This window comes from Anguilla anguilla, chromosome 15 (assembly GCF_013347855.1).
Source record: "Anguilla anguilla isolate fAngAng1 chromosome 15, fAngAng1.pri, whole genome shotgun sequence".
Lineage (NCBI taxonomy): Eukaryota > Metazoa > Chordata > Actinopteri > Anguilliformes > Anguillidae > Anguilla > Anguilla anguilla.
The window spans coordinates 33,717,913-33,733,476 of NC_049215.1; the positions used below are offsets into that span (position 1 = coordinate 33,717,913).

At 44.3% G+C, this 15,564-nt stretch overlaps 2 protein-coding genes across 7 annotated transcripts in view; both read right to left on the reverse strand.

Annotated features, from left to right (window-relative positions):
- The window catches only part of LOC118213814 (GTPase IMAP family member 9-like), a 47,166-nt gene extending 46,214 nt beyond the window's left edge, over positions 1–952 (reverse strand). The window contains exon 1 of the mRNA XM_035392988.1: positions 577–952. The gene's annotated coding sequence lies outside the window, so the exon portion shown is untranslated. The remainder of the gene's footprint in view (positions 1–576) is intronic.
- Positions 953–4,103: 3,151 nt separating this feature from the next.
- The window catches only part of LOC118214515 (E3 ubiquitin-protein ligase Midline-1), a 114,016-nt gene continuing 102,555 nt past the window's right edge, over positions 4,104–15,564 (reverse strand). For 5 of the 6 annotated variants that reach the window (XM_035394523.1, XM_035394522.1, XM_035394525.1 and 2 more), the window contains 7 exons: positions 13,950–14,057; positions 12,586–12,734; positions 12,308–12,435; positions 10,898–11,041; positions 8,233–8,394; positions 7,229–7,436; positions 4,104–6,018 (listed from right to left, as the gene is read on the reverse strand). In XM_035394523.1, coding sequence (XP_035250414.1) covers positions 5,670–6,018; positions 7,229–7,436; positions 8,233–8,394; positions 10,898–11,041; positions 12,308–12,435; positions 12,586–12,734; positions 13,950–14,057 — 1,248 coding nt within the window. In that variant the 3' untranslated portion in view covers positions 4,104–5,669. The remainder of the gene's footprint in view (positions 6,019–7,228; positions 7,437–8,232; positions 8,395–10,897; positions 11,042–12,307; positions 12,436–12,585; positions 12,735–13,949; positions 14,058–15,564) is intronic. The other variant, XM_035394521.1, reaches the window with a different exon arrangement.

A 15,564-nucleotide genomic window follows, 5' to 3' on the forward strand; every position in this document is an offset into this window, starting at 1 on the left:
TGGGCAGCCACATATGGAAATCACTAGCCAGCAAGCAAGTGAGACGGACATGTCTAATGAGATAGCAGTAACAAATAATATTTATCAGTGTTCTGACATACAGAAACTACATGGGATGATATGTGGCTAAATATACGCTTTTCATGATTCCGTTATTTCTCCTCAAAAATATGTAGGTGCTCGAGACCACTAAGAGGATACAACGGGAAGCTCCAGCCCCTCCCACAGCGTAGTATGCCTACAGTTGAGCAACCCATCAACCGAGTTGCTCGCTGCGTGAACGCAGCCGTAGAGGGACAGACAATAGCAAAAAATGTGCTTAATCTCCGACAGTAACACCATTTAAGTTTACTTCATGTTTACATAACCACTGTGTGTTTAAAGTTGAACGCGACCTTGCAATATTTTAGCAACCGCAGCTAGCTGTTAGCTACGTCTAGGCAACTCTAAATACAACAGTATTCCTACTGCAGTGATTTCGTTACAAAGCGGGAAAGTTTTGCTAAAGCCTTCAGCGGAATTTAATTCTAACTGTTTTAAGATGTGTAGTGATACGTATTAGAAAATCATCCTTACATTCTGGTTTAATTTCCGTGGAAATGCTGGGACAGCAATGGTCTGTATCAAATCTCCTTACAAACTTGAATGCAGCTATTAGCAAATCCGTCGTTGAACGCCTCTTTCTGATTGACTTTACCACACCCAGTGACCTGGCTATGAGATTAAAATTGACTCCGCCCCAAATTCTCAATCAGCTGCGATACAGTGGACGTTGAACTCCGGGTTTCAGGTTAAAAACTTTCCTGTTTAGTAAATTCTTCTCTTTGCATTGCATTTGATATATATTTAGCTAGCATTTTTCTGTCAACTTTGTCTTAATTTTCCCTTTCATACGTTTGTGAAGGTCACGTTGTAAAAACCACCATATCCACATAAAATTGAATTGAATGGAATTTCGTAGTATTTTGAAAATGTTTGACGTTTTGTGAAACTAAAATCTGTTCTGGCCTGTGTGTGTTAATTGAATTAATATACTTTTACATGAAAGTTGTCCTCTTTTTCCCAGAGCTTTTTAAAAACAAGTCATCCTTGCAAATCAATTAAGTGTAAAAGCAAATGTAAACTTCAAATGTAATGTGAAAATGTATAACATCTATTATCTGTATTTTAATTTAGCTGCGCTTACATTAAATTGTGTTGTTTGCTTGTAACAATTAATCTATTTGAATTTTAGCCCTTACATTTTTCAGGCTTTGATGAAGTTCACCACTAGGTGGTGCAATACATCCATGTGAAAATGACATTTTAACGTGACATTTCCCAACAGTTTGTACGCCGCATGGTGTTTCTAAGAAGTTGTTGCCGATGGTTTTTGCTCTGACCTTGGTTCTGGATAAATAATAAATAATCTAACTAACCAAAGGTGTTAGACAAATATAAACAGCACTGAAATAAAATAAATGTATTTCAAATAGAGAAATTTCTGCCTGAAATACTTCATTAGACTAGATGACACTTCAAACACAGTATGGATAAACTCTCCCTGTGCTGTTAGTGCAGTCTGGAGCTAAGGTGTCTGTGTTTGTTACATCTGCACTGTCATGTTTTACCTGGTGGTGGAAAATCAATAAAATTCAAAAGGGAGATATGACTGAATTTGTTGCTCATATACTATTTGTCTGATCCATACCATTAACACTGACTGTGCATTTATATTGTCCATTAAGTCCACTTCCTCAATAAATAAGCTCTACAATAATGACCATGTAATGAAAGCTCAGCTCAGCCCTGAGTTGGAAAATCATAGCACAAGAGAGCCCCCAACACTCCCTTATACTTCCCCTCTCTTCAATTTCCTCATTGCCTTGTTGTGGAAAAAACAAACAAACAAACCAAAAAAAAAACCCCACAATTACAGCACCTGGGGTGTCCTGTGCTGGTGACCAGCAAGGAATAATTCCAGGGTGGGTCGAAGCACAGATGCTCCCTAGAACCTTGTTTCCAATTAAATCTACTTTGTGAAGAGGGAGGGAAATGATAATAGGGACTAAACTGTGAACACCGTGCAGTACATTTGATGCTGAAGTGAAGCGGTACCCATCTAAAGGCACCTGCATTTATTTTAGTACAGACATGATAGAAATGATCAGCCATATACAGTACGTTTCATAGTCCAGCGGGTGAAAGGAACTCAGCGGCACCCAGTAGAATTTTGTGTCGTAATTTCTCAGACCTACAACTGCAGAGTGGGAAGAGTTATTTTTAAAAAATAATAATTTGCAGCATTACTTTGGGGTGGATAGATTTGGAGGGGGTCCAGGGGCATCCAACCGAACGTGTCCCTCTGCTTGATTAAAGATGTCATAATTATTGCAGGGTGCATCCACGGCTGTAGGAAATGTCTTCACTCACGTCCTGTGGCTGGGGGATAATTTCCAGCTTCATCCATACGAGTCCCTTTCTGAAGCAGAAAACATGGCAGCACCAGAGTGGGCAAACTGCATTGTGCTCCTCCCAGATCTCGTCCCCACAGAGCCACAAATCTGACCGATACACCGATTTAATGCTCTGGGTATCAATGTCTCCTTGAGACGACAGATAAAGAGGGAGCGTGTGTGGTATACATTAGCATCTATACAAGGTGATCATATTATCTACTCTGTGTATCGCTGTCTTCATGTCAATGAAAGGGGTTCTGACAAGTGCTCAGATATACATTTGAGTAAACCCTCCAAACTGAGGTCCCCACACGTATCCATGAAGCGGAACATTTCGGAAACATTATTAATATTTCCTGTGCCTGGCCAGGCAGTGTAAAAAAAAAAAATCTAATACTTCTTAGCATTCATTTATGTTTGAAGAGTATTAATGAGTTATTTATTTATTTATTTGGTATTCTGCTACAAGTGCGACAGAGCAAGTTGCATTGTCACACCAACTGATCACAGGCTTGCTCTCGCAGATATCCTTTTGTTGTTTATTGCCTGTTTGAAAAGCCAAGTCTTCGCCCCCCCATTAGGCAAAAGCTGGTGAACAGCTAATTTTTTCAGTGTTCATGTCATTAATTGAGCAGCATTTGTGATTTGTTCATTTTTTACATATAATCTCCTCCCTTTTCAGACACTTAGAGTTTCCACAGTAGCAAGCTACCACAACATTAAAAAGTCACGTTCCTTGTTTTTGAATGCAATATCATGAGTGCAAAATGAGTGCAACTGGACAATATATTTTTGTATCCGGGACAAATGCTGAGCCCATTTCCCCAAAAATACATTAGTTATGGCCAGTCTTTGACCCATGAAAAATAAATCTTTTCAAAAGCAAACCCATGGCAAGCCAACATAATACAGCACCCTTCTCCTGGTGACAAGATTTTTTTTTTTTTTTTGAAAAGGCTCATTTAGTTTTCAAAATCAAAATTAAAGCTTAAACCACAAAAATCATATATCATGGAGCATGTCTCATTGTTACCAAATGACTGTTGCAGTGACTTTGCAATTGTTTCCCTAAAGGTGTTTCTATTTCCAAATATTTTCATTTGTTGTTCTGTTTTGGCATTTTTTAGGCAAGCGGACACAATTGTCTTGTGTACTGGGATTAACAAAACGAAAACAAAAAAAACTGATGGTTCACATTATTGACCTTGTTGATACACAGAACATCAGCCTCAGCCTACAAGGGAAAAAGTGCCCGTGCTCTGAAGGAAATTCTCAGAATAATGAATCAGCTAATCTTAGGAACAAGTCTCTGCAAAGTGTCTGTATGTAGAAGGAAGACGGAAATCTATGGCCACCTGACATTCCTTTTTACAATCCCAGAGCCCTGGACTCAAAGAGGGGAAACTCTGGAAACCTAACAGCTGCAAGCTTCATCAGCGCTATGGACAACACAGCAGACAATAAGCACTGCAATCCCCTCATTATTCCCAAAACTATAAAAAATGACTTCACATTGGAATGAGTACTCCCTCCCCCCGCCCCCCCCCCCCAAACAAGCAAAGCAAAATAAACACAGTGTACCAGTTCATGCAAAAATGGTGCAAAAAATTATTAAAATTATGCAATAATCTGTCAATGTGTGTGCAATATAGGAGTGACATGATAGAGTGTTCTGGGCCCGGTCATTTTATTTCACTTTCCCACAAATAAAACTGTACAGGATAAACAATTGCACTGCTTTGCTGTTTGAAGACGTGAGCTTCTCGCTGTGAGTGCGTCCTCAGTTGTCCAACGGGTCACTATGGCAACGCGGTGGGATGCAAAAGGAAAAGAGTTCTCTGTACGGTACAGCCAGTTTGTTTCTTGCAGTTCATTACGCACCCTTGCGTCCATTTCGCCTCTCCCAGGAGTTTCTTTCAGTTAATGGAAAGTTAACCAGTCCGCGCACTTTTCTTCTGCAATCCCACACTTCTGTCAGAGTGCAAGGCATGAAAGGGTACTTTTTTTTTTTTTTTTTCAAAACAAAACTAAAAATCAGGAAGAAAATCTTTACACCATCAAGAGCCTGTGTACTGGCAGAACTAATGCCACGTCTGTTCACCAGGCGTGTGTGAGGGATTTATCCCAGGAAGGCCCCGTAACGCCCCAGTCCAGGGTGTTTTTGTGCTTAAACAGCCAAACCAGAGCAACGTACCCAAACCGTTAAGTTCCAAAGCGAGGACCTCTGTCGGAGTGCGCAGGGCAATAAAACATTTAAAATTAATAACAACGCGAGGCAGACCGTAGAACAGAAGAATCTGGATTTTCCTCACGAATGAACCCAGTGACGGAAAATCAAAGTAAACTGGAAGCTGCGTTCTAAAGTAACTCATTATAGAACTGTCGTAATCCAGCCAAAAAATTAAAACAAATATTGACGTTCCCTTTGTACAGATTGAAAACAGATCACGGCGAGTCGTGTAAACGGACACTTTTGAAAACTGAACTACATCTCCTGGTCCTATATTATGATGTCACCCCAAAGGTGCTGACGCAGCAGGAAAGATGTTAGGAGGCTCCACACCTCATACTTTAACTCCATTGGTGCAATGGCACGTGACCTCATCACAGTTGAGATTCAAGGGAGGAAAAGTAACTATGGAGCCCATTTACGCAATATGCAGAGCACTGTTGTCTCTGAATCGCGTCCAGTTGGATACAACCTTTAGTTGACCTTCTCAAAAGTTTAACCAGCATGCAGATGTGGAAGAGAGAGAAATAAAATATTGCTTAGAACCTTATGATTCAGTTCTTTTCACGTGACTTATACTTCTTCCTGAAAAAAGCAACACAGAATTGCGCCCAAAATAAGCTCCTTAGAAATTTTTAAAATGTTATATATCATTTTTTAATCTCCCAAAAATCAACTACGGCATAAATATAGTAGTAGTAAACACATTAATGTGCAAAAGCAAAAAAAAATAAATCTGTAGTATTTTGCAATCCAATTATTTTTGCCCATAAATAATTTATAATCTTTTAATTTAGTACAGCAACAGCATAGCAAAAAAAAAAAAAAAAAATTAAAGCTATGGCTTTATTAAATTCATAGTCTTCCTAGACCGCTCTTTTTGAGTTTTTTTGTTTGTTTGTTTGTTTGTTTTGTTTGTTTCACTTGTTTTATTTCCCCCTGCTGGTTTCCGTAGCGACCTGCAGTCAGCCAGCCAGTCAGTCAGTCAGTCAGTCAGTCAGTCAGTCCTGCAGGTCGGGGCCCTCCAGGTGGTCGGGGATGGGGAGCCCGGTGAGGACGGTCAGACACTTGTTCCAGACGTTGAAGACGGGGCAGACGGGCTGGGCGAAGGCGATGTCGAAGGTGTGGAGGAGCTGGGCGCTGGCGGCGTCGTAGAAGGCCAGGGAGCCGCCGTCGTAGTCCAGCAGCACGCCGACGCGGCGCAGGTGGGGCGAGGGCTCCACCGGGACCTCCTTGCCGTTGTGCCGCACCAGCCACGAGTTGTTGCAGCGGCACAGGACCCAGGAGGCCGAGTTCTTCCCGATCCACTCGTGCTTCGGCGCCGACTTGTAGGCGATGCCGACGGCATACCTGCCAAAATCCCAGAAAAACAAACAAACAAACAAACAAACAAACAAATATTACATTACAGGCATTTAGCAGACGCTCTTATCCAGAGTGACTTACACAACTTTTTACAGAGCATTGACATTGCATCCATTTATATAGCTGGATGTATACTGAAGCAGTGCAGGTGAAGCCCCTTGCTCAAGGGTGCAACGGCAGGGTCCTACCGGGGAATCAAACCTGTGACCTTTAGGTTACAAGCCCAGCTCCTTGCCCATAATACTACACTGCCCCCCCCGACTGCCCCCTACAGAACGCTGTAACTGTTCAAACATCTTAAAAAGGCAAAGCTAAGTATGTACCTAACACTGTTTCAAACACGCACCCCAAAATAATGCACTTTGTTATTTAAAAGCGGCCTGAAAACAGCTGCACGAGTTTGAATCACAGAACAGAACTGAGGAGGCGTTAGTTCCACACCTGCGGTGAAGGCTACAAGAGAGGTGATGAAAGAACTTTCCAGAATTAATTTCACATTGAGGTGAGTTTCTGAAACAGTGGAAAATTTATGGCGCTAGTCAGTTTTATGACTACTGTAGATCACCGTGGTGCGTGCTGTCATTCTCTCCCAACTCCACAAGTCCACGGGTCATCAGACAGGAATCCCAATCTGCAGTCTAACGTGCACGGAATATTTACTGGGTGCATCTACTCTGCTTTAACCCTTGGCAGTGACGATTTCCCCATCGGAGGGTAGTTAACGACAGCCCAACAGTTCAGAGGGTTCATCAAAAAATATGCAGATGAAAATTCACAATGACTACACCCCGGAGAATATAGCTGGAGCACTCTGATAATAAAGAGGACCACCAGGCAGTTTAGAGAGTTCGGTTTGACATGAAATGAGTAGAATTCAATTTGAATAAAACTGGAAGTTGCAGTTCAGAGAAATAACGATAAGATGTTACACCCCTTAAGCCAAGGATCAGGAGAGGAAGACTACAAAGGACAGAGCGTGAAGCTTCTTCAACTCCATTTTGGGTTCGCGCTACGCTATGCTGTCAAAAAATGATTCATTTGAACCAAATAATTACCTTGCTCTCTCTCTAAAAAAAAAAGCACTGTCATTGGTTGAAATCAGTGAGGTTAATGTTGGTGGGATCTAACAAAGAGCTAAAAAAAAAAAAAAAAGAAAAAAGAAAACTTGGCTAATATGATCACATGACTGCCGTACCATGTACTTCCTCCAATCAGAGACTCCCAGTAGTGCCTTCCGCTGTCTATGTAGACGTTTCCGACGACACCGTAGCTCCCCTGGCTGCTGAAGCGCTCCTGCGTGTGGCTCTTTTTGGAGGAGGCCTCGTCCCGCTCCACAGTCAGGCTGTCATGTGACACTTTCAGCTTCCTGTGAGCAGACTTCGGGTCCAGCTTAAAGGGCTGACCTGGAAAATCGACGGTCAAACTGGTCAATGTTTGTTTCTTTGCGGAAGTTTTTTTTGTTTTCACTGCAATGCTAGTGCCCATTACAGACCGTGCAATGCTAAAATTTGTTAATGGCATTGTTGTTGTATGACTACTCAAGGCATTTGAGTCAGGATATAAACATGATATAAAATAGCGGATGAGTTGATAGACTCAGTAGGCTATAATGCATTGAATGGCAGACAGGTGCTGTTTTTCCATTGGATGACACTGTTGGCCTGAACATACTCCAGATGTCAGATCAGCAGACTTACTACTGGCGGGAATATTCTTTATATTTGAGATCACCAAACTCAATGTAGAATATTTTGTAGATATCAGGTCATAATCAATGTAGGCCAGAATATTATGTAGATATGAGCTCATACTCAATGTAGCCCTGAATATTTTGTAGATATGAGATCATACGCATAGTAGGCAAGAATGTTCTGTAGATATAAGATGGCCATACTCACTGTAGACCTGACTACTCTGTAGATATAAGATGGCCATACTCACTGTAGACCTGAATACTCTGTAGATATAAGATGGCCATACTCACTGTAGACCTGAATACTCTGTAGATATAAGATGGCTGTACTCACTGTAGACCTGAATACTCTGTAGATATAAGATGGCTGTACTCACTGTAGACCTGAATACTCTGTAGATATAAGATGGCTGTACTCACTGTAGACCTGAATACTCTGTAGATATAAGATGGCCGTACTCATTGTAGACCTGACTACTCTGTAGATATGAGCTGGCCGTACTCACTGTTGGTCTTCAGCTTGCCAGGCTCGCTGCTGCGGCTGCCGGCCTGGTTTATCGCCTTGACGATGAAGATGTACTTGGTTCCGCTCTGCAGGCCGTGCACGGTGTAGTGGTTCTGCTTGATGTTGGGCACGATCATCCAGCTGTCGGCCGAGTTACACAGACCTGCGTCACAAACAGAGTCGAGCGCTCAGAGGGGCCGCCGTGCCGATGGACATTTCCGCCTCAGTAACATACCGCAGCACGTTTCTATAAACGTGAAAAGATACACTCAATACACGTGGTGTTCATAAATAGGCCTCAAACAGATGAATGTAAGCGTGCAGGGTAGGCTGTGTCAGTGTTTGGTGGGCTGTGTCAATGTTTGGGGTAGACTGTGTCAGTGGGTGGGGTAGACCGGGTCTGTGTGAGGAGTAGACTGGGTCAGCGTAGGGTAGACTGAGTCAGTGGGTGGGGTAGCCTGGCTTAGTGGGTAGGGAGGCACGTAGTTGGTATTTAAGCCACCGAAGAGAGAGGAAGACGCTGGATTCTCCATCCATTAATTACAACCTCATAATCTCAGAGGGAAGTCAGCCTGAAGTCGACAATCAGACTCAAACAATGGACACTGGGGGTTTAACAGGATCCTATATAATCCTGCAACAGGAAATGGACTGACAAAAAACATTCCATTTTCCCAAAAGTGAAATGATTCAGAGCTAATCTCCTCTAATGTGCAATTTCAGCTGTGCAAACACAGATCACTGCAGCCCAATTTCATATTACACTTGGTAAATAATTTAAGAGTGTGCTACCCTTTTTTGAAGTTATTTTATGTTAATTTAACCCTCCCCCAGCCCTCCTCCACCCCGAGTTGGAAGACATTATTTTTCCAACAACCTGTATGCAAATGTGTTCAAGGGCAATGGAAGTGGGGTGTATGCGTACAGAAACCAGAAACTTGGGTGCTGTGCCATCGTTTAGCGATGCATGAAGAAGCTATTTGCTGCTTTGGCATTTGTCAAGGTGTCATTAAAGTGTTACACAAAGAGACAGCACCACCGCATTGGCCTTAAAATCCAACCGTTTGTCATGACTACCGTGAAGCAGCCATTTTCTATCCCTGGCACATATACAGTATTTATAATGCATATATTTCAAGTATGTATTTATATGCCATATAAACTATACACATTATAATGTATGTGTGTGTGCGTGCCTGTGTGGGTGAGTATGTATATATATATATATATATATATATATATATATATATATATATATATATTTATATGTGTGTATCTGTGTGTGTGTGTGTGTGTGTGTGCACGTGTCTGGATGGGTGGGGTGTGTGTGTGTGTGTGTGTCCCAGCATGGGTGAGTATGTGTGTATATGTGTGTGTGTGTGTGTGTGTGCGCGCGTCTGCATGGGTGAGTATGTGTGTATATGTGTATATGTATGTGTGTGTGTGCACGTGTCTGCATGGGTGAGTATGTGTATGTGTGTGAGTGTGTGTGTGTGTGCGTGTGTGTGCGTGTGTGTGCGTGCGTGTCTGCATGGGTGAGTATGTGTATGTGTGTGTATATATGTGTGTGTATATATGTGTGTGTGTGCGTATGTGCCTGCATGGGTGAGTATGTGTATGCGTGTGTATATATGTGTGTGTATATGTGTGCGTGTGTGTGTGTGTGTGTGTGTGTGTGTGTGTGCGTGCGTGTCTGCATGGGTGAGTATGTGTATGTGTGTGTATATATGTGTGTGTCTGTGTGTGTGTGTGCACGCATGTGCCTGCATGGGTGAGTATGTGTATGTGTGTGTGTGAGTGTGTGTGTTTATCAAACCCCATGTCCACGTGATAAGGTAATCCATGTACAGTACAGCCTCAGGTAACACACAGCCATACTCAGAGACCCTTTATCATAATGCAGTCATCCATTCATCATGGAGCTTCTGCTGCTGCATAACTGCACATCAGGAAGTCTGGTTCATCACTACAGAATCAGACCCTTCGCTGTAAAGTATATTTGCCCTGTCCCACATTTAGCATGCAGACAGGGGTCTACTGTACACAGCCTTCCTCTGAGAAGCGGAACAGCCAGTATTTCTCATTCGTTCCCTTCACTGAAACTCCACGCTGAAATGCATCTTGTGAGCTCACAGACCGACGACCACAGCGCAGTGAGGGGAAGCGCCTCGGGCGTCGCCCTGCTCGATCCAGGACACCAAACCGACCGAGCGGCAGCCGCGCCTGAGCTGTGCATCGGAGCAGAAGAGGCGCGTTACTGCGCTCACCCACCGCAAATACCCCAAGCGGCCCCGCGCGTGACTCGCGAGCATTAAGGGAACCGTCCCGGCTCGACTCCCTGCACCGCCCTCCGTGAGCCGCACAGCCAGGGTGAGCTCCGAGCCCACCGCTGACTAGAAGCCAAGTCAATTTCAGGACCTGCTGGTTGAGTCAGTGGAAATAGTGCGGCTTCTGCCTTCGAGCAGACGGAGCGTATTACCATCTCCACGCTGCCTTGCTCCCTGACTCCTCAAAGAACTATCGTGAGAGGGATGAAAAACCTTGATACATTTGACACTCAAATATTTCACGACTCCCAAGATTGAATATTAGATTTCTTGTGCCGTAGGCAGTCACCCGGGTTCAGCTGGGAAAAGACAAACGTTCACCTCCCGCGCGTTACTTACTGACGAGGTTGGCCTGCCCGGTGAAGATGGTGTACTGCAGCTCGTAGGAAACCACACTGAACTCATCCTCGGACGTCCAGTGGACGGTGATGGTGTCGTAGGAGGCCGTGCACAGCTCCTCTCTGATCCCGGGGGGATTTGGCGCTGCAGGGAGAACATTGAGCAGATTCGTCTTCATTTTAGTCAGCTCCTTGACCCTTTGAAGAGTTAGGTTTTATTGGAATGGCTTTTCTTTTTTTTTTTTTTCAAAATTCTGAGTCTGTGTTCTAGAACTCCATTTCTTTCAATCACTAGCGATTGCTGTTGCATCAGCATTAGAATGTTGAGTTGAGAACATTCTAATAACATATGTGACCTCACACCTTCAAGGGTGCATAAATGTCTTCACAATAGACAATACTGATGCCTTTTCAGCCTGAGAAAAATCGTTATTTGAAAAAAAACAAAAAAACAAAAGCTAACCTGAAAAAAATTCAGAAACGCTATGACAGCACAAAATGGTAATGCGCTTAAAATCATTGCCAAAAGTTAATGACAAAACGCTTTCACTACCATCAAGTCTGGACCTCAGTCTAGCTGAAAGCAGTCGAATAGCACTATTTCTGCTGAGTCGGCACTTCCTGTGACTCCAGTCAGTTTTTAAAACTGTGAGCCCTGGCACACTGCAACTCACTCATTAAACCTCTCAGAGGAAAAGGGCCCCAAACTGTAGACCGGTCAAAACACCGTCAATTTAAACGTAAAACCTCCAGGTCCCTCTCACTCATTAAACCTCTCAGAGGAAAAGGACCCCAAACTGTAGACCGGTCAAAACACCGTCAATTTAAACGTAAAACCTCCAGGTCCCTCTCACTCCTTAAACCTCTCAGAGGAAAAGGGCCCCAAACTGTAGACCGGTCAAAACACCGTCAATTTAAACGTAAAACCTCCAGGCCCCTCTCACTCATTAAACCTCTCAGAGGAAAAGGGCCCCAAACTGTAGACCGGTCAAAACACCGTCAATTTAAACGTAAAACCTCCAGGCCCCGCTCGGCGTGGCTCCAGGTTTCCTAGGTAGCGCTGGAATAGCGGGACCCAACTAGCAGGACAGACCGGTTGCCAGCAGCAAGATGGGGAAAAATGCATTTCTGTTAGACCGAGGCACCCAGGGGTGTGAGCATGTGAGCATCACATTAAATCACAGAGACATCAGTGCCCACAGAACTGCCTCACCCTGCAGTGCTGACAGCATCCAATCAAGAGACAAGGCCGGCAACACACACACACACACACACACACACAACGCTGTCATCACAAATCCAGGCAAGGGGAGAACAAAAAAATATTTTAATGGGAGTTTTGTCTAAATTGATTAACGAATACATTATTGTGAATAAATAACAGAAGCAGGATCAATAGCATCCACGCTACCTGTAAGGTAATCCAGACTTTCCAGCATCTTCTTTTCCCGGGAGAAGTCGAGCGCAAATGTGTCAAAGGTGTCATTCAGGTTGATTTCCGGTATCAGGATCTGAGAAGACGCCGTTGCCATGGATACCCTGAGATGTAAAGTACATCAATATTAGTGCATTCTGTCGTCCAATACTTCCCTATTCACGTTTAAGCACTTCATGTTACTGCAATTTCTGCAGGCAAGTTTTAAATCTGTAGATGTGCTAAACTCCATCCCGCTAACTGAGCTGGTTCACCTCTCCGAGATGCTCTTGGCGGTCTGCAGGAAGCGGGCGTGGTCCGTCTCCTTGAGCGTCTGGTCGGCCTGCGAGATGAGGGAGGAGGACCTCTCGATGCACTGCTTGCAGTTGGAGATCTGCTGAGCCAGTTTGCGCAGCCTAACGACCTGAGCAAGCACAAGGAGAGGGAGAAACGCGGGGGGGGGGGGGGGGGGGGGATCACACACGTGAAACTCTCAGAGGTCGTCTCAGACACACCCCCGGTCCTGGAGTTGCTTCTTGCAGATGCTTCTGCTCTTTTTTTTTTTTTTGGTCCATCAAACCACTATCTCTGGATTAATTATGAGGCTTAATGGATGCAGGTGTGGTTATGGCACTCCCAAATTACCTCTCAGGACAAAATAAGCTCAAAAAAAAGTGCAAAATGCACTAGGGGCACCAGCTAGGGTACTGAAAGGAACAAAAAAACAAGAGAGCACGGTACTCCAGCACCTCAAACAGCTCCCAGTCCAGTCTCTACTCACAGAGACATGGGGCCTCGCATCCTGCATTCTGTACGATTCTGTAAAGTTGGAGCAGAACATGGCTACTTATTGTTTTGGGTGCAGGAGAGCCAGTACACATGAATCTTTCTATTTGTCCTTCAAGAGAACACTGAAACATAAAAAAGAAATAAATGAAACCCTCATAATAGCTTTGAAATAGAAAACAGACACACAGAAAGCGAATTCCAAGCAGTAGCATGATGCCCCCCTGTGGTTTACTCAGTGTAATGCAAGACAGCGGAAAGGAAGTTACCTCTGACCTTTTTGTACAGACAAAAAAAAAAACAAGCCCTTCAAAGGATTTGTTGCCTATTTCTGATATCAACTTTTTTTTTTTAAATTAAAAGCCTCCACCAGTACTGCCAAGACCAGCCAATCTATGACTACTATTCCTCAGGATGGCCTATTGGGTTTCAAGCAAAGACACATTTTTTTCCTGCACAGACGTGAGAATTTAATTTCATTCTCATATGGGCACAACCCAAGTGGGTACAGATATCACATGATAGTTTCCAACTCCGGCCTTTGTGTGTAAAAACACCGGAGGTCCTTGCTGTCCCAGAATGCCTCATTCAGAGCCGACTGTTTGTGCGACAGCTCCATGTAATACCCAGGGCCCAGAGCCATTCCATTGGCCTGCATTCAAAATGAATCCTGAAATCGGCTTTCACAGGTCAGACACAGAATGCACACGTTCATCAATTAACCTGAAGCTGTGGGTCAACAGCACTGACTTCCACCCCAGCAAACCGCACTCCTGCCTGCATGTCTACAGATGTCCTTATAGCGGAGCAGGAAGTGGTAACGGACAACCTGTGCGACGCGGCAGTGCTGTACCTTCCCCTCCTTGATTTTCGTCCCGATGATCTGCCGTCTCTGCTGGATGATCTCGATCAGAAGGTCACACTCTTCCAGCAGCCGAGCCTCCTGCCGGGCAGCGTTCACCTGGCACGAGAAACGAATAAAATCAGGAATAAAATCAACTCGAGAAAAAAAAGACACCTGACACGCAGAATATCCTTCTGCATAATCGAACGTGAACGGCGAAAATCAATCTTCCATGAATGAGTGACTTCTTCTTCACTTAGGTTTCTGGATTTCATTTGATTAGTTCAAATCTTTTACTTGATTTAAAATCTTTGATAAAAGTCCTAATGACAGCTGATGCGTCAGGATTACATCCTAACTGTGCCAGTGTCGGTTGTGGATGGGGTTCCATTCAAAGCATCACAGAACTGACCAGTGTCAGCCAGAGGAAAGAGGGTTATCAGTCTGCAAGCGCTTCACCTCAACGAGCAACAGCGCCCTCACCTGGTTGATTGGGCACCTGCTTGTGCCAGTTGCACCTGTTGCTGTTCATCAAGAGGGAATTTCTGAGGACACATACATTCTAGTATGTGCCATCCCAAATTTGACTCAGGACACCAAAGCGATGGGGTTAAAATGCAGATTGGGCATTCCACACTGCGGTAGCCAAGAAAAATTTGAAATGAAGCGTGGAACACTGTATTTGTCATCTTAGCTAAAACATTTTTGTGTGGCGAAGTACAGCAGTCAACCAGTGCTGGTGCATACAACAGATTAGCTATACTGAATCAGGCAGGGTAATTTGCTCAAACAAAATCTAGCATACACACGGGTTCTCCAGGAACTGATCTTTGCAGCCCTGCCACAATCTACACGTGATTAATTGCAACAAGGCAAGAAATCCAATTGATAATCAGACGGTATTTTGCAAGGAAGAGTTCATCTTTACTGAGAATGGAGTGAAGGAGGGCTCTCGTCTAAAATGACTCCTGTGATTGCATGAGAACCCGGGGTTCACTAGTAGCTGATCCAAATGTTTCAGGGCTTGGCTTGGCTAGGCGTGGGAGCGCGTAGCATTTTTTACATACTGATAAAATTTCCAGCCCTCCTTCCCAGAGGGGAGGAATGTGGCAGTTTTCAAACCCATCCCTCAAAATGACAAGCGGGAGACAATCAGAGTAATCGGTGGAAACAGGTAGTGTGAGTCAGTGGCTGTACATAATTGGGCTCTGCTGAATGATGCTTTGACAGGTGTCATGTTAACAAACAATACGCAGAGGCGGACAAGGGTGTCTTTTGTAGGATACATTGCTGTAGACACGCATTTCACATCCACACTTCCGCGTCGGTGGAAAAACACCAGAACCTTCTACCTGGATCACAGCTCCCCGGTAAAAAACCACCCGTCGCACGTCCGTGTGAAAACACGGCAACCGAGTGACCTCTGCGGTCAGAAACACTTCGGGCCGGGTTCTAGCACTGAGGTCAGAATCGCTCGGGGGGGTTCTAGCCCCCGGTCAGGGACCCTTTGGGCCGGTTCTAGCTCTGAGGTCAGAATCGCTCGGGGGGGTTCTAGTCCCCGGTCAGGAACACTTTGGGCTGGCTCTAGCTCTGAGGTCAAAGACGCTTTGGGGGCGGCTCCGTC